Consider the following 23,681-nt stretch of genomic DNA (forward strand, 5'->3'; position numbering starts at 1 on the left):
TGGAAAGGAACAACAGGTACCAGCCATTGCAAAAACATGTCAAAATGTAAAGTCCATCAATGCTAGGAAGAAACTGCATCAACTAGCGAGCAAAATAACCAGCTAATATCATAATGACAGGATCAAGTTCACACATAACAATATTAACCTTAAATGTTAATGGACTAAATGGTCCAAGTAAAAGACACAGACTGGCAAATTGGATAAAGAGTCAAGACCCATCAGTCTGCTGTATTCAGGAGACCCATCTCACATGCAGAGAGACACATAGGCTCAAAATAAAGGGATGGAGGAAGATCTACCAAGCAAATGGAAAACAAAAAAAAAGGAGGGGTTGCAATCCTAGTCTCTGATAAAACAGATTTTAAACCATCAAAGATCAAAAGAGACAAAGAAGGCCATTACATAATGGTAAAGGGATCAATTCAACAGGAAGAGCTAACTATCCTAAATATATATGCACCCAATATGGGAGCACCCAGATTCATAAAGCAAGTCCTTAGAGACTTACAAAGAGACTTAGACTCCCATACAATAATAATGGGAGACTTTAACACCCCACTGTCAACATTAGACAGATCAATGAGACAGAAAGATAACAAGGATATCCAGGAATTGAACTCAATTCTGCACCAAGCGGACCTAATAGACATCTACAGAACTCTCCACCCCAAATCAACAGAATATACATTCTTCTCAGCACCACATTGCACTTATTCCAAAATTGACCACACAGTTGGAAGTAAAGCACTCCTCAGCAAATATAAAAGAACAGAAATTATAACAAACTTCTCTCAGACCACAGTGCAATCAAACTAGAACTCAGGACTAAGAAACTCAATCAAAACTGCTCAAGTACATGGAAACTGAACAACCTGCTCCTGAATGACTACTGGGTACATAACGAAATGAAGGCAGAAATAAAGATGTTCTTTGAAACCAATGAGAACAAAGAAACAACATACCAGAATCTCTGGGACACATTTAAAGCAGTGTGTAGAGGTAAATTGATAGCACTAAATGCCCACAAGAGAAAGCAGGAAATCGACACCCTAACATCACAAATAAAAGAACTAGAGAAGCAAGAGCAAACACATTCAAAAGCTAGCAGAAGGCAAGAAATAACTAAGACCAGAGGAGGACTGAAGGAGATAGAGACACAAAAAATCCTCCAAAAAATCAATGAATCCAGGAGCTGGTTTTTTGAAAAGATCAACAAAATTGATAGACTGCTAGCAAGACTAATAAAGAAGAGAGAAGAATCAAATAAATGCAACAAAAAATGATAAAGGGGATATCACCACTGACACCACAGAAATACAAACTACCATCAGAGAATACTATAAACACCTCTATGCAAATAAACTAGAAAACCTAGAAGAAATGGATAATTTCCTGGACACTTACACTCTCACAAGACTAAACCAGGAAGAAGTTGAATCCCTGAATAGACCAATAGTAGGCTCTGAAATTGAGGCAATAATTAATAGTCTACCAACCAAAAAAAGTCCAGGACCAGATGATTCACAGCCGAATTCTACCAGAGGTAAAAGGAGGAGTTGGTACCATTCCTTCTGAAACTATTCCAATCAATAGAAAAAGAGGGAATCCTCTCTAACTCATTTTATGAGGCCAGCATCATCCTGATACCAAAGCCTGGCAATAAATGTAATCCAGCATATAAACAGAACCAAGGACAAAACCACATGATTATCTCAATGGATGCAGAAAAGGCCTTTAACAAAATTCAACAGCCCTTCATGCTAAAAACTCAATAAATTAGGTATTGATGGAACGTATCTCAAAATAATAAGAGCTATTTATGACAAACCCACAGCCAATATCATACTGAATGGGCAAAAACTGGAAGCATTCCCTTTGAATGCCCGCCTGTAATCCCAGCTACTCAGGAGGCTGAGGCAGGAGAATTGCTTGAACAGGGGAGGTGGAGGTTGCAGTGAGCCAAGATTGTGCCACTGCACTCTCAGTTTCTGTTTCAAAAAAAAAAAAAAGCAAATAATGTATACATATGGTAAAATAGCAAATCCATATAGTCTGAAAATAATCACTTAAAAACAACTTATTTTCCCAATTCATTATTTTTGAGGAAAAAACTGTCATTACAATTCTTGCCTTTATCAGAATCTTCATGGTTTGTTCTCTCTGCTGGCAACTCATCACTTCCCCACGTTATTTCATCATCATCAGTCTTCTTTTCTTGTGACTTCTGAATTAAGCTATGAAAACAAACACATTTGTAACATTTTCTTCATTTTTGTACTCAAATTAAACACTACAGCCCTGAATGATTTTCTCTACAATTATTACAGTATTTTAAAATAGAATGTCTGATTAAGAAAACCAAATCCACAATTCTTAAAATTTATTGGTAGATGTAAACAACTGAGACGTAGAATGGTTTAATACAGTTTTAAAATTGATCCTTGGACAGACCCCAAGTCTTTGAACTTCAGACTGAAGGAGTCCATCTGAGGATGTAGAAGGTGGTGGTTTTATTTCTATCCTTCAACATGGATGAGTGATTACAATTGTATCGGCATATAGCTCTTTCTCCTTCTTTTCAGCAGCTGCCCACTATTGCAAAATATCAATGTATCTTAATTTATTTAAAGAAGTCTCTATTGATGGGTATAGCCTTTTGCTACAACAGGAGGCCAGAAGGACACTCCTGTACCTGGGCACTCACTTAATGTAATGAAACCTAGTACAAGTTCTCAATATTTTGGGGGTGCAAAACAGATGCCCTCTTTGGTAAGGTGGATGGCTAGGAAAGAGAAACCAGGTAGGAGAACGGTGTTTAGTGCTAAAGTGAGGTGAAAAAGGATTATGTAAAAGCCTGAATACATTTTAAACTTTCTGATATTCAGGGGAACAAAGCAGAGTACCTTCATCCGATGACATTAATATACACCAGGACATGGACTAATGCTCCCAAAATGTCAACAGGGCAGCAATTATGCTGCTTTTATGACAGATGTTTCCCCTGGTTCTAACTCACTGTGGGTGACAACACTTATTTTGCTGGGTTAAAAAGCTCTATATCCATGAAATGTCTGGGAAAGCTTCACTAGACAGTTCTCCTCTTGTGTGACAATGTTCCTGCTCATTCCTCTCATCAAACAAGGCAATTTTGTGAGCTTCAGTGGGAAATTACTAGGAATCCATCTTAGAGTCCTTATTTGGCTCCTTCTGACTTTTTGTTCATCAATCTCAAAATATCTGTAAAGGGCATGCATTTTTCTTCAGTTAATAATGTAAAAAAGACTGCATTGATATGGTTAAATTGGCAGGACCTTCTGTTTTTTAGGGATGAACTAAATGGCTGGTATCGTCACCTACAAAAGTGTGCTAAACTTGATGGAGCTTATGTTAATAAAGTTTACATTTTACACTTTTATCTTTTAACTCTATTTTTCATGAACTTTCTGAAGTCCCCTCATATATATAAAACCTTTCCCTCACATATATTTTGGTTAAAAAAGACCTTATTTTATAATTAGACATTGTTTAAAACATATTTTTGTGGGTTTTAAAAAACTTTCCTACTTTTTTTTGTTTCATATTCTCATTAAAAATTTACAAATTTTTAAAGTATAGAAAAATAGAGAAACTGAAAAATAAATGACCCATAACCCAACATGAGAAGACAGTCACTATCATGATTGTTGGCACATTTCCATTAGGTCACTCTTTCATTCATTTTTTCCCATGGTTAAGAGAATATCGCTTTTTTGAAGCAATGGTATAATAAACACATTTTCACATGTCACTAGAATCTCCTAGTAACAAAAATTTTAAAACTTTTTTTTTTTTTGAGACAGTGTCTCGCTCTGTTGCCCAGGCTGGAGTGCAGTGGCGTGATCTCGGCTCACTGTAACATCCACCTCCTGGGTTCCAGTAATTCTCCTGCCTTAGCCTCCTGAGTAGCTGGGATTACAGGCACGTGTCACCACACCCAGCTAATTTTTATATTTTTAGTAGAGACGGGGTTTCACCATGTTGGCCAGACTGGTCTCCAACTCCTGGCCTCAAGTGATCTGCCCATCTCAGCCTCCCAAAGTTCTGGGATTACAGGTATGAGACACCATGCCTGGGTTTTTGTCTTTTTAGTAGAGAACGGGGTTTCACCATGTTGGCCAGGCTAGTCTTGAACTCCTGACCTCAAGTGATCCGCCTGCCTCAGCCTCCCAAAGCACTGGGATTACAGGCATGAGCCACTGCACCTGGCCTGAAAAATTGAAAACATTCTTTTTTTTTTTTTTTTTTTTTTTTTTGAGACGGAGTCTCGCTCTGTCGCCCAGGCTGGAGTGCAGTGGCCGGATCTCAGCTCACTGCAAGCTCCGCCTCCCGGGTTTACGCCATTCTCTCGCCTCAGCCTCCCGAGTAGCTGGGACTACAGGCGCCCGCCATCTCGCCCGGCTAATTTTTTGTATTTTTTTAGTAGAGACGGGGTTTCACCGTGTTAGCCAGGATGGTCTCGATCTCCTGACCTCGTGATCCGCCCGTCTCGGCCTCCCAAAGTGCTGGGATTACAGGCTTGAGCCACCGCGCCCGGCCGAAAACATTCTTAATATTCAACCATAGTTTCATAATTTACTCAACAATGCTTATTTTACTCAGAGCATTTATAGACAGACAGACAGACAGACAGATAGAAGCATTATGGATACTTTGAAAATTATTTTCTTACCTTTCACTTTTTACTTTTTCTTCACAATATTCTTCACAGCCATTCATTTTGGTGGACTACAATAAAAATAAATAAGAATCAAATCAGCCCATTGTAACAAAATCAATCTCATACTATTTTTTTCCTGTTATTTCCTATATTTACTGTTATTGTTCATCTTATATTACAAAGACACATATAACATTCAATTAATACACTCCAAATAGTGGCTGAGACATCAGTGGCCCAACAGTCTTTGCTGTTCCCACTTAGTTATCTTCACACTCATCTTGGCTTTTCATTTTTTTTAAAGAGATGGAGTCTGTTGCCTGGGCTGGAGTCCAGTGGTACAATCATGACTCATTGTAACCTCAAACTCTTGGGCTCAAGCAATCCTCCCCCTCAGCCTCCTGAGTACTATGGACTACAGGTGTATGCCACCATGCCCGGTTAATTTAAATTTTTTTTTTTTTTTCTGTAGAGGTGGGGATCTCACTATATTGCCCAGGCTGGTCTTAAACTCCTAGCCTTGAGTCACTCTCCTGCCTCAGCCTCCCAAAGTGTTGGGATTACAGGTGCCAGCCATTGCAGCCAGCCTGGCCTTCATTTCTTATATTAAAAATATTAATAGGAAAGAGGTAAAGAGGAAAAAAGATGAAAGTGTGAATTAATGATTATTTAGATATGCACATTTGGTATATGCTTTTCTACTACTTCAATTTTAAAATCTGAAAAAAGCTTTGAGAAAATCTTAGTAGTTTCAAATATGTTCAATTATAATATATTGCCCCTTTATCATTAAAGATTAATCAACTCATACTTTAACTGAGTATGGTATGTTTCAAAGATCCAAATACTGCAGCAGGAGCAGTTTGCTACAATTAGAAAGAGATGCCAAATTGTATCCTTTTTTTGTTATACTTCCAGTTCTGGGGTACGTGTGCATACCATGCAGGTTTGTTACATAGGTATACATGTGCCTTGTTGGTTTGCTGTACCCATTAACTCATCATTTACATTAGGTATTTCTCCTAATGCTATCCCTCCCCCAACCCCCCACACCCGTGACAGGCCCTGGTGTGTGACGTTCCCCGCCCTGTGTCCATGTCTTCTCATTGTTCAACTCCCACCTATGAGTGAGAACACGTGGTGGTTGGTTTTCTGTCCTTGTGATAGTTTGCTTAGAATGATGGTTCCTAGCTTCATCCATGTCCCTGCAAAGGACATGAACTCATCCTGTTTTAAGGCTGCATAGTATTCCATGGTGTGTATGTGCCACATTTTCTTTATTCAGTCTATCATTGATGGACATTTGGGTTGGTTCCAAGTCTTTGCTACAGTGAACAGTGATGCAAAAAACATACGTGTGCATGTGTCTTTATGGTAGCATGATTTATAATTCTTTGGGTATATACTCAGTAATGGGATCGCTGGGTCAAAGAGTATTTCTAGTTCTAGATCCTTGAGGAATCACCACGCTGTCTTCCACAAAGGTTGAACTACTTTACACTCCCACCAACAGTGTAAAAGTGTTCCTATTTCTCCACATCCTCTCCAGCTTCTGCTGTTCCCTGACTTTTTAATGATCACCATTCTTTTTTTTTTTACAGACTAATTTCTTTATTGAAATAAAAATGGAATATATATGGAAAACTCCTCAACAAAGTACTAGTAACACAAATCAAGCAACATACAAAAAGAATAAGACACTATAACCAAGTGAGATTTATTCCAGGAATGCAAAGTTGGCTTAATATATGAAAATAAATTAATATAATACATCATATCAATAGGATAAAGGATGAAAAACCATGGTAATCTCAATTAATGCAGGAAAAGCATTTGACAAAATTTAATACCTTTCGTGATAAGAAAACATTCAATAAACTAGGAACAGAAGGGAACTTCAGGCTGAGTGTGGTGGCTCATGCCTGTTATCCCAGCACTTTGGGAGGCCAGGGTGGGCAGATCACCTGAGGTCAGGAGTTTGAGACCAGTCTGGCCAACACGGTGAAATACTTTCTCTACTAAAAAATTAAAAAAATTAGCCAGGTGTGGTGGTGCGCACCTGTAATCCCAGCTATTCAGGAGGCTGAGGCAGGAAAATAATTTGAATTCATGGGGCAGAGGTGCAGTGAGACGAGATCATGTCACTGCACTCCAACCTGGGTGACAGAGCCAGACTCTCTCAAATTAAAAAAAGAAGGGCACTTACTTGATCTGATAAAGGCTGTCTTAAAAAAACCCACACCCAACATATTTAACGTAACTAAAGGCATTTTTCTCCTGAAATCAGGAACAAGACAAGGATGTTTCTCTCATCACTTCTATTTAAGACTGTATGACATGTCCTAGTCATAGCAATCAAGAAAAAGAAATAAAAGGCATATGGACTGGAAAGGAAGAAGTAGAACTATCTCTATTTGCAGGTGACATGAATGATCGCCATTCTAACTGGCATGAGATGGTATCTCATTGCGGTTTTGATTTGCATTTCTCTGATGACTAGTGACAATAAGAATTTTTTCACATGTCTGTTGGCTGCATAAATGTCTTCTTTTGAGAAGTGTCTGTTCGTATCCTTTGCCCAATTTTTAATGGGATTGTTTTTTCCTTGTAAATTTATTTAAGTTGTTTGTAGATTCTGGATACTAGTCCTTTGTCAGATGGGTAGATTGCAAAACCTGTTCACTCTAATGATAGTTTCTTTTGCTGTGCAGAAGCTCTTTAATTTAATTAGTTTAATTAGATCCCATTTGTCTGTTTTGGCTTTTGTTGCCATGGCTTTTGTTGTTTTAGTCATGAAGTCTTTGCCCATGCCTATGTCCTGAATGGTATTGCCTAGGTTTTCTTCTAGGGTTTTTATGGTGTTAGGTCTTACATTTAAGTCTGTAATCCATCTTGAGTTAATTTTTGTATATGGTGTAAGGAAGGAATCCAGTTTCAGCTTTCTACATATGGCTATCCAGTTTTCCCAGCTCCATTTATTAAATAGGGAATCCTTTCCCCATTGATTGTTTTTGTCAGGTTTGTCAAAGATCAGATGGTTGCAGATGTGTGGTATTATTTCTAAGGCCTCAGTTCTGTTCCATTGGTTTATATATCTGTTTTGGTACCAGTACCATGCTGTTTTGGTTACTGTAGCCTTGTAGTATAGTTTGAAGTCAGGTAGTGTGATGCCTCCAGTTTTGTTCTTTTTGCTTAGGATTGTCTTTGCTATGTGGGCTCTTTTTGAGTTCCATATAAACTTTAGTTTTTTTCCAATTCTGTGAAGAAAGTCAGTGGTAGCTTGATGGGGATAGCATTGAATCAATATATTACCTTGGGCAGTATAGCCATTTTCACGATATTGATTCTTCCTATCCATGAGCATGGAATGTTCTTCCATTTGTTTGTGTCCTCTTTTATTTTGTTGAAGTGGTTTGTAGTTCGGCTTGAAGAGGTCCTTCACATCTGTTGTAAGTTGGATTCGTACGTATTTTATTCTTTTTGTAGTAATTGTGAATGGGAGTTCATGCATGATTTGGCTGTCTACTATTGGTGTACAGGAATGCTAGTGATTTTTGCACATTGATTTTGTATCCTGAGAGTTTGCTGAAGTTGCTTATCAGTTTAAGGAGATTTTGGGCTGAGACAATGGGGTTTTCTAAATATACAATCATGTCATCTGCAAACAGAGACATTTTGACTTCCTCTTTTCATAACTGAACACCCTTTATTTCTTTCTCTCACCCGATTTCCCTTGCCAGAACTTCCAATATTGTATTGAATAGGAGTGGTGAGAGAGGGCATCCTTGTCTTGTGCCGGTTTTCAAAGGGAAATGGGTTTCCAGTTTTTGCCCATTCAGTATGATATTGGCTGTGAATCTGTCATAAATAGCTGTTATTATTTTGAGATATTCCATCAATACCTAGTTTATTGAGAGTTTTTCGTATGAAGGGCTGTTGAATTTTGTCAAAGGCCTTTTCTGCATCTATTGAGATAATTGTGTGGTTTTTGTCAATGGTTCTGTTTACGCGATGGATTATGTTTACTAATTTGTATATGGTGAACCAGACTTACATCCTAGGGATGAAGCTGAGTTGATTGTGATGGATAAGCTTTTTGATGTGCTGCTGGATTCGGTTTGCCAGTATTTTATTGAGGATTTTTGCATCAATGTTCACCAGGGATACTGGCCTAAAATTCTCTTTGTTGTGTCTCTGCCAGGCTTTGGTATCAGGATGATGCTAGCCTCATAAAATGAGTTAGGGAGGATTCCCTCTTTTTCTATTGATTGGATTAGTTTCAGAAAGAATGGTACCAGCTCCCTTTTGTACCTCTGGTAAAATTTGACTGTGAATCTATCTGGTCCTGGACTCTTTTTGGTTGGTAGGCTATTAATTTTTGCCTCAATTTCAGAGCCTGTTATTGATCTATTCAGAGATTCAATTTCTTTTTGGTTTAGTCTTGGGAGGGTGTATGTGTCCAGAATTTATCCATTTCTTCTAGATTTTGTAGTTTATTTGCATAGAGGTGTTTATGGCATTCTCTAATGGCAGTCTGTATTTCTGTGGGATCGGTGGTGATATCCCCTTTATCATTTTTTATTGCATCTATTTGATTCTTCTCTCTTTTCTCTTTATTAGTCTTGCTAGTGGTATATTTTGTTGATCTTTTCAAAAAAGTAGCTCCTGGATTCACTGATTTTTCGAAGGGTTTTTTGTGTCTCTGTTTCTTTAGTTCTGCTCTGATCTTAGTTATTTCTTGCCTTCTGCTAGCTTTTGAATGTGTTTCCTCTTGCTTCTCTAGTTCTTTTAATTGTGATGTTAGGGTGTCGATTTTATATCTTTTCTGCTTTCTCTTGTGGGCATTTAGTGCTATAAATTTCCCTCTACACATTGCTTCATATGTGCCCCAGAGATTCAGGTACATTGTGTCTTTGTTCTCATTGGTTTCAAAGAACATCTTTATTTCTGCCTTCATTTCATTATGTACCCAGTAGTCATTCAGGAGCAGGTTGTTCAGTTTCCATGTAGTTGTTTGGTTCTGAGTGAGTTTATTAATCCTAAGTTCTAATATGATTGCACTGTGGTCTGAGAGACAATTTGTTACAATTTCTGTTCTTTTACATTTGCTGAGTAGTGTTTTACTTCCAATTATGTGGTCAATTTTAGAATAAGTGTGATGTGGTACTGAGAAGAATGTATATTCTGTTGATTTGGAGTAGAGAGTTCTGTAAATATCTATTAGGTCCACTTGGTACAGAGCTGAGTTCAAGTCCTGGATATCCTTGTTAACCTTCTGTCTCACTGATCTGTCTAATATTGACAGTGGGGTGTTAAAGTCTCCCATTATTATTGTATGGGAGTATGTCTCTTTGTAGGTCTCTAAAGACTTGCTTTATGAATCTGGGTGCTCCTGTATTGGGTGTATATATATTTAGGATATTTAGCTCTTCCTGTTGAATTGATCCCTTTACCATTATGTAATGGATTTCTTCGTCTTTTTGATCTTTGTTGGTTTAAAGTCTGTTTTATCAGAGACTAGGATTGCAACCCCTGCTTTTTTTTTTTGGTTTCCATTTGCTTGGTAGATCTTCCTCCATCCCTTTATTTTGAGGTTATGCACATCACTGCATGTGAGATGGGTCTCCTGAATACAGCACACTGACGGGTCTTGACTCTTTATCCTATTTGCCAATCTGTGTCTTTAATTGGGGCATTTAGTCCATTTACATTTAAGGTTAATATTGTTATGTGTGAATGTGATCCTGTCATTATGATGTTATCTGGCTATTTTGCCTGTTAATTGATGCAGTTTCTTCATAGCATCGATAGTCTTTACCATTTGGGGTGTTTTTGCAGTGGCTGGTACTAGTTATTCCTTTCCATGTTTAGTGCTTCCTTCAGGAGCTCTTGTAAGGCAGGCCTGGTGGTGACAAAATCTCTCAGCATTTGCTTGTCTGTAAAGGATTTTATTTCTCCTTCACTTATGAAGCGTAGTTTGGCTGGATATGAGATTCTGAGTTGAAAATTCTTTTCTTTAAGAATGTTGAATATTGGCCCCCACTCTCTTCTGGCTTGTAGGCTTTCTGCTGAGAGATCCATTGTTATTCTGATGGGCTTCCCTTTGTGGGTAACCTGACCTTTCTCTCTGGCTGCCTTAACATTTTTTCCTTCGTTTCAACCTTGGTGAATCTGACAATTAGGTGTCTTGGGGTTGCTCTTCTCTAGGAGTACCTTTGTGGTGTTCTCTGTATTTCCTGAATTTGAATGTTGGCCTGCCTTGCTAGGATGGGGAAGTTCTCCTGAGTAATATCCTGCAGAGTGTTTTCCAACTTGGTTCCATTCTCCCCGTCCTTTCCAGTACACCAGTCAAATATAGATTTGGTCTTTTCACATAGTCTCATATTTCTATGAGTGTTTGTTTGTTTCTTTTCACTCTTTCTTCTCTAATCTTCTTGCTTTATTTCATTAATTTGATCTTCAATCACTGATATCCTTTCTTTTACTTGATTGAATCGGCTACTGAAGCTCATGCATGCGTCATGAAGTTCTCATGCCATGGTTTTCAGCTCCTTCAGGTCATTTAAGGTCTTATCTACACTGTTTATTCTAGTCAGCCATTTGTCTAACCTTTTTTCAAGGTTTTTAGCTTTCTTGTGATGGGTTAGAACATGCTCCTTTAGTTTGGAGTAGTTTGTTATTACCGACCTTCTGAAGCCTGTTTCTGTCAACTCGTCAAACTCATTCTCTGTTCAGTTTTGTTCCCTTGCTGGTGAGGGGCTGCGATCCTTTGAAGGAGAAGAGGCCCTCTGGTTTTTGGAATGTTCCACTTTTCTGCTCTGGTTTCTCCCCATCTTTGTGGTTTTCTTTACCTTTGGTCTTAGATGTTGGTGACCTACAGATAGGGTTTTGGAGTGGATGACCTTTTTGTTGATGTTGATGCTATTCCTTTCTGTTTGCTAGTTTTCCTTCAGTCAGGTCCCTCAGCTGCAGGTCTGTTGGAGTTTGCTGGAGGTCCACTCCAGACCCTGTTTGCCTGAGTATCACCAGCAGAGGCTGTAGAACAGCAAATATTGCTGCCTGATCCTTCCTCTGGAAGCTTCGTCCCAGAGGGACACCTGCCTGTTTGAGGTGTCTGTCGACCCCTACTGGGAGGTGTCTCACAGTCAGGCTACATGGGGATTAGGGACCCGCTTGGGGAGGCAGTCTGTCTGTTCTCAGAGTTCGAATAGCATGCTGAGAGAACCACTGCTCTCTTCAGAGCTGTCAGACAGGGACATTTAAGTCTGGAGAAGCTGTCTGCTGCCTTTTGTTCTGCTCTGCCCTGCCCCCAGAGGTGGAATCTAGAGAGGCAGTAGGCCTTGCTGAGCTGCGGTGGACTCCGTCCCATTTGAACTTCCCAGCAGCTTTGTTTACACTGTGAGCTACTCAAGCCTCAGCAATGGTGGATGCCTCCCACTGGTCAAGCTGTGGTGTTGCAGGTTGATCTCAGATGGCTGTGCTAGCAGTGAGCAAGGCTCCGTGGGCATGGGACCTGCTGAGCCAGACATCAGAGGGTATCTTCTGGTCTGCTGGTTGCTGGGTCTGTGGCAAACGTGTAGTATTTGGTCAGGGGTGTACCGTTTCTCCAGGTACAGTCTGTCACAGCTTTCCTTGGCTAGGAAAGGGAAATCCCCTGACCCCCTGTGCTTCCTGGGTGAGGTGATGCCCCACCCTGATTCAGCTCACCCTCCATAGGCTGCACCCACTGTCCAATGAGTCCCTTTGAGATGAACCAGACACCTCAGTTGGAAACGCAGAAATCACCCATCTTCTGCATCAATCTTGCTGGGAGGTGCAGACTGGAGCTGTTCCTATTCAGCCATTTTGGAAGCGACCACCCCCAAATTGTATTCTTAAATGGTTAGTAAATTATACGATTGAACCTTTATGAGGACAAATTTTCTTAACAAATAGGAAATTCCCTTGAAGACCCTGAATTATCTGGCCCCTGTCTACTTTTATAATCTCCCCTTTACCCACTAGGCTTCAAATTCATGGGTCTTTTAGTTCTTCAAAATCACTCATCCCTTCTTACCACAAAGCCCTTCTGATGGTGTCTTCTCCTCCTGAAGATGTTTTCTATCCACCCAATCTAAAGCAAGTTTCCTTGGTTATTCTTTTTTTTGTGTGTGTGGCACTTAAAAACAACAAACAAACTTCACAGACCTTAATGCAACTTGTAATTACATATTTATTTGTGTGTTTGATTTTTTCCTCCTTTTCTCTCCATTAGTAAGCTCTACCAAGGCAGGAATCATGTCGGTCTGTTCACCACTGTGTGCCCACACATGCTTATGCCTGAGACCTAGTTTATTACATCCATTTAATAAAAATGACACCTGTAATATGACCTTTCAGTTACAGACTTTGTAGAGTTAAAAAGTACCATAATTAAATTACCCTGATAATAATTTCAATTTAGTTGATGTAAATGTAGAACTTCTACAGTAGAAGGAAAAAGGTTTTAATCCACTGTCAACTAAAAGGAAACTTCCTAGACCTCATCTGTTTTGAGAAGCTGCTCGTTTTAGTCTGGATTAAATTTTTTTTCCAACTAAAGTCATTTGCATTTCTTATCTCCCATTACAATCCTGGTCTAAGAATATAGCATGTGTATAATGATTTTAGAAAGTACAAAGCCTTTTATAAGAGTCAAATGCTGTTATAAATATGAAAATTTTAATAATACTATTATTAAATGAAAATGGTGAGGTAAAACTCAATTAGAAATAAGCTACAGTGATACCTGTACTAACCAATTACTACTATTTTTGTAAAGTTCACTTGTGTATGGGGGAGGGTTGGTTAAGAAGATTGGCCTTCAGTTTCTTGTCAGTATGGACTGAAGGACCTTTGGAAGAGGAGGCAGCTGTGGTACTGCCTCACTGAATATACTTAAGATTTTTTAAAAGAGTGGTCAGCCCATTTGAAGGTTATTTTACAATCCTAGTGCTCAAGGAATCCAGATCCAGTAACTTGAGAGTAGAGGAGATATCTCCTGGATCTAGGATGAACTACATAATTTGCAGTGCCAGGAGCCATATGCAAGTAAGAGATCTCTTGTTAAAAACTTATTAAGAACTTCGGCCGGGCGCAGTGGCTCAAGCCTGTAATCCCAGCACTTTGGGAGGCTGAGACGGGCGGATCACGAGGTCAGGAGATCGAGACCATCCTGGCTAACACGGTGAAACCCCGTCTCTACTAAAAATACAAAAACTAGCTGGGCGAGGTGGTGGGCGCCTGTAGTCCCAGCTACTCGGGAGGCTGAGGCAGGAGAATGGCGTAAACCCGGGAGGCGGAGCTTGCAGTGAGCTGAGATCCGGCCACTGCACTCCAGCCTGGGCGACAGAGCGAGACTCCGCCTCAAAAAAAAAAAAAAAAAAAAAAAAAACTTATTAAGAACTTCAAGTTGGGGATGGTACAGCACTATAGCATATTCGAAGTAGGAGGCGCTTATAAGCACAGGGTTCTGTGTGATTGCACTGGCTGAATGCCCATAAAGCCAGTCCTTCTGAGATCCAACAGTCAAGCAGGATTATCCTCAGGTGCCGGAGAGTCACTGAAAGTTTTTGCCTTGTTTTTGCTTAAGAAATTAAAAACACTACCTAAGAAGAATATGTTTGAAGAAATTAAAACCATTAAAAAATAACCAGAATTAGAAAGCATATTGATTCATTTCAGTGGCAAGAGATGTGGAAAGATCAAATTCCTTGGCATGGCATGTAAGTCACTTAATGAACTAACACCTTGCCTATCTTTTTAGGCTTAGCTTTCAAGACACCCTATGATACCCTACTTGCGATGACTTAGTGTCCTGAATGTTCCAGGCTCATCTATACCTTCATTCCTCTGCTAAGCAGCTCCACAGTATGTATGGAATACTTTTTCCTAGCTTATCTTAACTATCAAACACCTTTAAGATGCTAATTCTTTAGAAAGCTTTAATAACTTTATCTACCTACTCCTGTGTAGCCCCGACCCTTTTCCCTTCTTTGTAGCTCCCACTGAACTCCATATAAACATTTAATAGAATATGTTTCTACAGCTTTTTAAAAATTACATCTACTTATTTACATGTGTACTTCTCTCAAGTTGACTACCAGAGTGGACAAGCAAATTTAGGACAGAAACCCTAACACCTCTTCTTACCCCATCATCTCCAGCAAAATTAGTCAAATGAGTTCAATAGCTAAATGGTTTTGAAACTGTAGACAATAATTTATAGTAATGTATATGATTAGCATTCATTCTTTCATTCTTAAATAAGACATAGGCATTGACCTAAAGTACTTCACTAAGAGGTACTAAAGAGTACAGACAGTTACAATACTGAATGAGAAACACAATGAATGTATAAATAGCTATCATGTATAATCTTTCTTCTATAAGAAGATATTCCTATATTCCTATACTTTTTAATACCAATGGTTAGCATCTTAACTTTTGGTACATGATAAAACTTTCAAAGTTACAGAATATACTGTTAGAACCAATTCAGTAAATAATACACAATTTGTTTAGGGTGATTTCAAGCACTTATAAAGGACTATTATCAGAAGTTCTAAATAATTCTTAAAACTAGCCAGTTCTAAAATATAGGTAATATTCTAGAAATATAAGATGAAACAGAAAACTTTTCCAGAATGCTAGCTTGGTCTTCTTTCAGCTAGGGGAGATTAGTCATATTTGCAAATTTTAAATTTGTCTGCTTATGAATATAATTGCCATAGTGATTTAAACATGTTCCTAGAATCAGATACAAATAAAAATTTTAAATGTTTTAATCTAAGATCCCTGTTACTCCTTTCCTAAATTTGTTCCCTCACTTTCTTTGCTTTGTTTACCATTATTTAAAATAGATTCTAAAGCAGAAGTCCCATATATTCAGGAAGTACTAATTTAATATATCTAGCCCAAAATGTATTCTCAATGTATGTATTTGCAGGATCTATCTGTACTTCAGTGGCAAGACAATTATATAGTTCCTAATAATTTGTGTCCTCTTACTGACAAAAAGGAAATCTAAAATTCATCAACAGATGGCCAATTTAATAAATTATGGTATAACCTTACAATAAAATAATAGGAAGTCATTAAAAAGTATGAGGCAAATTTATACATCTCACATGGAAAGAGGGTAATGATCAATTCTTAAGTGAAAACCAAATTCAGAACCATGTGATAAAATGTATATTAAAAAATTATGTATGTATACAAATATTTATGTTTTGATATACACAGTAGAAAGGTAGAAATCAAAATTTTTAACAATAGCTACCTCAGATGAATGAGATAAATATGTTTTTAAAAAGGGATCTACTTTTTTTTTTTTTTGAGACAGAGTCTCACTCTTGTTGCCCAGGCTGGAGTGCAGTGGCGTGATTTTGGCTCACTGCAACCTCCGCCTCCCAGGTTCAAGCGATTCTCCTGCCTCAGCCTCCCAAGTAGCTGGGATTACAGGCATGCACCACCTTGCCCAGCTGATTTTGTATTTTTAGTAGAGATGGGGTTTCTCCATGTTGGTCAGGCTGGTCTTGAACTCCCAACCTCACGTGATCAGCCCACCTCGGCCTCCCAGAGTGTTGAGGTTACAGGCACGAGTCACCATACCTGGCTGGGACTTACATTTTTGAAGATTCTGTTGGAAACTTTTTTACAATAAGGATGTAATATATTTTCATAATGAAAATAATAAAAAAAGATAACTTGAAAGAAGTTTTCTGCCATAAAACAGTCATAGCTCAGGATAAATGAGAATCTATATTATGTTAACAAGCTTTCCTTATTCTTTAAAAGAAAAAGCATGTGACATGACTTTTTTTTTTTTTTTTTTTGGGGACTGAGTCTCGATCTATTGCACAGGCTGAAGTGCAGTGGCATGATCTCTGCTCACTGCAACCTCTGCCTCCTGGGTTCAAGTGGTTCTCCTGCCTCAGACTCCTGAGGGGCTGGGATTACAGGCGTGCACCACCACATCTGGCTAATTTTTTATATTTTTGGCAAAGACAGGGTTTCACCATGTTGGCCAGGCTGGTCTTGAACTCCTGACCTCAAGTGATCTGCCCTCCTCGGCCTTTCAAAAGTGCTGGGATTACTGCCATGAGCCAATGCGCTCAGCCTACATCACATTTCTGAAATGGCAATTAAAGATTTTTACTTTCTTAGTTAAAAGACATTACAACATACATTTTAAGGGGCATTTTAATGTTACTATTAAATATTAATAAAAATGTGATAAAGTCATGACTTAAAATGTTCAGAAAACCTTTTCTAAAGAGCCTATTTTTACTATAATTATTAATATTCTGATTATATGAAAGTGCATCTTAAGAAAAACCATTAGCGAATGTCACATTTTGAGATATCTAATATTTGTATGATTATTTTTGTAGCTTGAGAAATACATACTTATCAGTCATAAGCTTCCGTGTATATATATACACTATTTGTAAATATTTAATGAACAGTTACGTATGAATGAGATTGTTAAGTACAAGCATGCATGATAACTAGTGTAAGAACATTCAAACCAGCACAGTTTTGATAATTTTGAAGATATGAAGTAGGAAGATTAAGAAGGATAATGAGAAGAATTATCCCAGAATATTAAGCAAGGTCAGATTTGTATACATAGGGTGATGCTGAGTCTGAAGAACCTTAAATATAATTTATCCACTATTTCATGCTTTTCCTTAGTCTAATGTCCTAGAAGATCCTAAGTTTTAAGGTTTTAAAGAATAATTTAGAAAGTTTAGCATTACATTTTTGAAAACCAATTTTTTTTTCTATTTTTTTTAATTTGAGAAAATTTGTGTAATGATTCTTTCACTAGGATAGGATGACACTTTAATGTAACACATGAAATTAATCTCTGTTTTCCTCCTAAATTTAATTTTTGAGTAAAACAGGAAATAATCTCTGATTATTTCACCTTCTGGGTTAAAACACATAATTCTAACAAGTTGATATATCCTAGGTTGTTTAGGTATTACTGTTACCTCAGTAAGATACTCAGGTAAAGATGAACCATCGCAGTCTGTATCTTCTGTTCTCTCTGCTGATAACTTCCCATTCATCTTTAATGTACCTGAGAGAGGAATATATAGGCCAAGATGAATTAATGAAACTATTGAGGAGGTAGAAAAGTTTTCATTTGCCTGCAAAAGAAGGCAGTGTATAAACCAATATCCATAAATAGTTTCAATGTTTTAACTAGAAAAGTTAGGAAGAAATGATCAACTATATATCAGTATAAAATTTCCGGTTACAATTATCTACTAAAATTAAAATGAGAATGGCTGGGGGAAAATGTTTGGACTAACACTTCTAGAAGTAAAATTCATGATATAAATGATACATTTGGAGATCTCACTAATAAGGTAACCCACTTACAAATATGGAAAATAAAAAAAAAGGAGATAAATTCTATTTTGTTTCTGAAATATACACACTAATGAGGAATAGAGGAAGAACTAATGCATTACATATTTACTCAAAAAATGCTCCCTAGAGATGTTCTTGTACTCCATAGTATACCAATTTATTCATCTGGTTCATGTACCTGGAACACAGGAGTTTCCTGCTGCATTATTTTGGTTTAAAAGATTCTGGGCTTCCTCATCCACAACATCCAGCAGAGACTGGATAACTTCAGCTTCTTGGGGATCATCATAAATGTCATCTTCTTGTATATAGGATTCTTGAAAAATAATAATTTACATGGGATTTTACTTTAAAAATATTGACACGAGAAAGGGACAAGGCGTTAAATAAAATTTGCTAGGTGCATTCAAATTTTAAGCAACCAATTTTAAAAGTAGCAATGACTGGAAAAGTAGTTTACACTAATGTGATCCAGTCATTTTTAGTTCTAAAACTACCCTGGCTGCTATGACGAAAGACCACACAAATGCAAATTACAAAGAATAAACCAAAATCAATGTTGGTGATATGGCTTTTCACAAGGCATTAATAATTTAATGTTTATTTTCTTAAATGACTTTCAATGTATTAATTCATGAAAGAAACAAAGTTATGTTACAAAGATTAAGGATATAATAGATCAGACAAAACATCCTCAAGACATTTTTTCTAAACTATTAGGTAGCCTGTGAATTGCTACTTCATAAAATATAAGAAACACTGTAGAACACAGCAGCTATCTTTTCAATCACTTAAAAAAAATCAGTCTCAGAGACGAGAATGAATACTGGGACATTTGTATATTGTTCTTTTGTTTATTTGAGCAATAATCTTTCCCTTTAAAGCTACAGTAATACATAAAGCAAAGAAAAGAGGATACCTATTTTTTTTTTAATTACCTGAGTTATTAGGGCATTTAGAGTAATTAGATGACTGATTTGGAAAACTACCTTTGGACAGAGCCAAGTTTGGTGATCCCTTTATCTGATAAGTAGAACATTTTCCTTTGGGGTACGAGATTTCATTTATTTCTTCCCCATCAACCTAAAGCATAAAACCAAAGCAAATCATCAGATAGTATTTTACTAACTTCCAGGATCGGGGGAACTGCACATTGTCTCTCTCCTCTTCTTTCTTAGTACAAGATCCATTTTATGTCTCTCCACCTTAGATTAGTGTTTGAAGGAAATATCAGTGCAATGCAATGTGCATAGGGCATGGGGCTTCCCATCATTAAATATATCTGGAAACACTAGGTGAAACAACATTAACTCAAAATTTTTATTCCAGGAATTTTCACAGTCCTTGCTAATACAAACTTTGAGTTGCTAAAAGAGAACTCTATTATGTAGTACTTCTTAAAATATCCGACTGAAGACATCTCTTTTTTGAAGCAATTTTGTAAGACTTGTTTTTCATACAATTTAAAAAAAGTTTAATAGGACTATTAAAGCTTAGAAGTTGAGGGAAAGAGAAAATACCAACTTTTCAAGTACTTCTGAGTCTATTACATGGATATAGTCTCCAATTTAGTGACCTGGTAATCTATTAGGTATAAAGATTTTCAAATCTAGTCTATGTCTCATATAAATTTAAGAAAAACAATGAATTCATAACAATAGAATAATTATTGAATAGAATGTAAATTTTGAACGCAATGTTCGACGGTCTATTACATGGATATAGTCTCTAATTTAGTGACCTGATAATCTATTAGGTATAAAGACTTTCAAATCTTGTCTAAGTCTCATATAAATTTAAGAAAAACAATGAATTCATAACAATAGAATAATTATTGAATAGAATGTAATTTTGAACGCAATGTTCGACGGTCTATTACATGGATATAGTCTCTAATTTAGTGACCTGATAATCTATTAGGTATAAAGACTTTCAAATCTTGTCTAAGTCTCATATAAATTTAAGACAATGAATTCGTAACAATAGAATAATTATTGAATAGAATGTAAATTTTGAATGCAATGTTCAACTGTGAAGCACTTCATGGAGCATACCCTATCAAAAGAAAAATGACTTAAAAAAATGCAAAAATAAATGCTTGGAATAAATTAAAATAATTTTATACAAATAAAAGGTTGCGCTTTATTCTAAAGGTTTCACTCATTCTATTAAGATAAAAAGTATACATGGTAGATGCAATAGAATTTTAAAAAATAAATAACGGTAATATAATATCAAAAAGCTTCACTGGATTATGAAACTCCATTCTCAATGAGAAATTAATAGTATAGATATTAGCATTCAACGACAGAGTATTTTCTGGGAGACTTCCTGGAAGATTTTAACAAAAAAATGCTGGCAGCCATGAACAGCAAAAGTCTTGGTTTCTAGGGTTTTATGTTAATTTAACAAAAACTCTACTCTTCTTTCTTTCAGCAACATGCTGATTATTTAAAAAGAAGAGCACTATACAGTGTGAATACTACTAGAAATACATGAAAATTCAGTTGCTTTGCTATGTGAAATTGAAGACATTCCAAATAATGTCTTCACAGTGAATGAATAGTGAGTGTTGCTGTAGCTCAATTTCAACACATACAAATAACAAAAAATTTTTGTTTTTGTGTCTCAATCATTACTGCCTTAAAATGTTCTGCTGTAATTATCTTTTCATGGCTTGCTAGACCAAGTCACAAGTGTGAGACAACATAATGAAATGAAAGGTGTAGAATTTTGGAATTCTGGTCATGAAATTATTTTTCTCCTTCCACACTAAAGCCAGCTCATGTTTACATAATAAGACTTTCAGATTAGCTCTTTCCCTGCTGCCGCGGAGTCGCGCGGAGGCGGAGGCTTGGGTGCGTTCAAGATTCCGCTTCACCCGTAACTCACCGCCATGGCCGAGGAAGGTATTGCTGCTGGAGGTGTAATGGACGTTAAATCTGCTTTACAAGAGGTGCTGAAGACCGCCCTCATCCACAATGGCCTAGCACGTGGAATTCGCGAAGCTGCCAAAGCCTTAGACAAGCGCCAAGCCCATCTTTGTGTGCTTGCATCCAACTGTGATGAGCCTATGTATGTCAAGTTGGTGGAGGCCCTTTGTGCTAAACACCAGATCAACCTAATTAAGGTTGATGACAACAAGAAACTAGGAGAATGGGTAGGCCTCTGTAAAACTGACAGAGAGGGGAAACCCCGTAAAGTGGTTGGTTGCAGTTGTGTAGTAGTTAAGGACTATGGAAAGGAGTCTCAGGCCAAGGATGTTATGGAAGAGTACTTCAAATGCAAGAAATGAATACATAAATCTTTGGCTCACAAAAAAAAAAAAAAAAAAGACTTTCAGATTAATAAAAGAGCAATCCCTCAGTGCTGCATTTTACATGGCAAGCCATTCCATATTGAAGTTCAGAACATATTGTATGGGATGCATGTGGAATAAAACAATTCCATGAAATGAAGATCCAGCTGTGATCACTGCATGTAATTACAAACCAGGAGGAAAATCACAAAAAGGGATGTTAGCCACACAAATGGGCATATAAGTAGACTTAAAGAGAGCATGAAATGGAAATTTAACTATGTATTAGTTTCGTTAAGTCAGCCCTAGATTTCTCTGTGCTAATCTTAAATGATTAAAGCTGTCTCATTTAATCATTTGGTAAAGCATTTTCTAAGTCTTTCAAAAGCAAGTAAACCTATTATTTATTTATTTATTTGCTACTTCTGTTTTTTCCTCACTGGTTGCACAGATTTGAACTTGAAGGTTACTGCTCGCCAAAAATAGCCCAAAGGAACAATTCCACTCTTAATTATATTATTCTTCTCTTCCCATTGTCTAAGAGACAATCAAAAGAATTTTACATATTAGTAAGAAAAATCTCTGCACTAAAGTTATCTATTTAACTGGTTAGTGTATTTAAAAGCTGAGTGTGTGCGAAATGACATGGTTACCTATGTGAGGCTCTATGTTGTATGATTTACTTAGCAAGGCCTATTAGTTCAGTAAAATATAGCCTTACTATTAATATGAATATCTAAAGAAGACAAATATTTAAATATGAAATCAATTTGGTTCAAAACACAAGCATGCTGTTACTTAGATAAGGGGGTATGACATGAAAGAGGGTGGACTTCTTCTTACCGTGGAGAATGAATCATTAGGAGTGAGGGCAGGCTGGCTGCAAGATCCCACACTATAGGAACCTGAAAGGACAATATAGGAAGTAAGGGGATGAGCCAATCCAAACCACAAGAGGGATACCAAAATAATTAAAGAAAACTCACATTTCTGGGATGTTGTTATTTTTATTAGTATACTAAAATAATTCATATTACAAAATGATTAAAAAACAAATAAATGAAATATTATTTGATTCCAAAGCTTTAATATTTTGGGGGTTTATCCCAAGGAAAAAGCTAATTTCTTTTCTTTTTTTTTTTTTTTTTTCCCAGACAGAGTCACGCTCTCTTGCCAGGCGCGATCTCAGTTCACTGCAACCTCCGACTCCCTGGTTCAAGTGATTCTCCTGCCTCAGCCTCCCAAGTATCTGGGATTACAGGCATGTACCACCATGCCCAGCTAATTTTTGTATTTTTGGCAGAGACGGGATTTCACCATGTTGGCCAGGATGGTCTCGATCTCCTGACCTTGTGATCCGCCTGCCTCAGCCTTGCAAAGTGCTGGGATTACAGGCGTGAAGAAAAAGCTAATTTCTTAAAAAAAAAATAGTACACATAAAAGCTAGTTTGGACTGAATGGTTCGTGTGAGACACTGATTATAATTTCTCCCACTGAATGGGTGAGCCATCACAGATGCTTAACTATGTTCAGTTTACTATTTAAAAGAAGGTAGTACGCTTTTTAAAGTCTGATTTCAAAAAGACTATCAATTCAACACAGGAAAATAAATTATGGATAAAACAGAAAAGAAATTTTAATATATTTTTAAGCCAAATGTTAATTTTAATCCTTAGCTATCATTACAATTCAATATATTAAAAAAGGAGATTATGTTTCACTTACAGTTAAAACATCACATATTTAAACATAACTTCATTCATTAAATTATATTTTCAAGAGACTGAGAAAAATATGGTAGAGTTTGGAAAACTTTATAAGAAAACAAAGAAAGAAACAAATATAGGTAAGTACATTTAAGAACCTCTATTTGGGGAAGACCCCAAAATAATTCTGCCTAGAAAGATAAAAACTGAGATGGAATTTTTATAGACAAATCTTTAGAATTCTGTGGGTGATGTTACAAAGAGTCCAAGAATGGGTTTTAATATTCCTTGCAAGAAAAATATTATTAAACTTCTAAGAAAAATAAAAAAATATAGCAATAATACACCACTGGTTCAAAATAATCATATTGGCATAGTATGAAACATAACAGTTTATTATTTGTAATCTCTCTCTCTTGTTCCCCTAAATGCTTCCTTCCCTGTTTGTCCTACATAATCACTGAGCTGCTGTCACTATAATTTGCATTATCTACAACTCTGTAATAGAATCATACAGTATGAACTATTTTTTTTGCTCTGGCTTATTTAACTCAGAACATTTATTATGAGGTTA

The 23,681-nt window shown here is 36.9% G+C and overlaps 2 protein-coding genes across 13 annotated transcripts in view; one reads left to right on the forward strand and one right to left on the reverse strand.

Moving 5' to 3' along the window:
• PTPN13 (protein tyrosine phosphatase non-receptor type 13) overlaps positions 1–23,681 on the reverse strand; it is a 227,187-nt gene that overhangs the window by 17,393 nt on the left and 186,113 nt on the right. For 5 of the 12 annotated variants that reach the window (XM_033214154.1, XM_033214160.1, XM_033214155.1 and 2 more), the window contains 6 exons: positions 22,245–22,306; positions 19,042–19,186; positions 18,282–18,419; positions 17,719–17,807; positions 4,712–4,767; positions 2,125–2,237 (listed from right to left, as the gene is read on the reverse strand). In XM_033214154.1, the coding sequence (XP_033070045.1) occupies positions 2,125–2,237; positions 4,712–4,767; positions 17,719–17,807; positions 18,282–18,419; positions 19,042–19,186; positions 22,245–22,306 (603 nt within the window). The remainder of the gene's footprint in view (positions 1–2,124; positions 2,238–4,711; positions 4,768–17,718; positions 17,808–18,281; positions 18,420–19,041; positions 19,187–22,244; positions 22,307–23,681) is intronic. The other 7 variants (XM_033214164.1, XM_033214163.1, XM_033214161.1 and 4 more) reach the window with 3 other exon arrangements.
• Positions 20,906–21,437, forward strand: LOC117085357 (40S ribosomal protein S12-like). Its single transcript, XM_033214169.1, has one exon. It carries the CDS (start codon positions 21,000–21,002, stop codon positions 21,396–21,398), a length of 399 nt encoding a protein of 132 aa, XP_033070060.1. The 5' UTR covers positions 20,906–20,999; the 3' UTR covers positions 21,399–21,437.

Source organism: Trachypithecus francoisi, unplaced genomic scaffold (assembly GCF_009764315.1).
Source record: "Trachypithecus francoisi isolate TF-2019V2 unplaced genomic scaffold, Tfra_2.0 Lachesis_group1, whole genome shotgun sequence".
NCBI lineage: Eukaryota > Metazoa > Chordata > Mammalia > Primates > Cercopithecidae > Trachypithecus > Trachypithecus francoisi.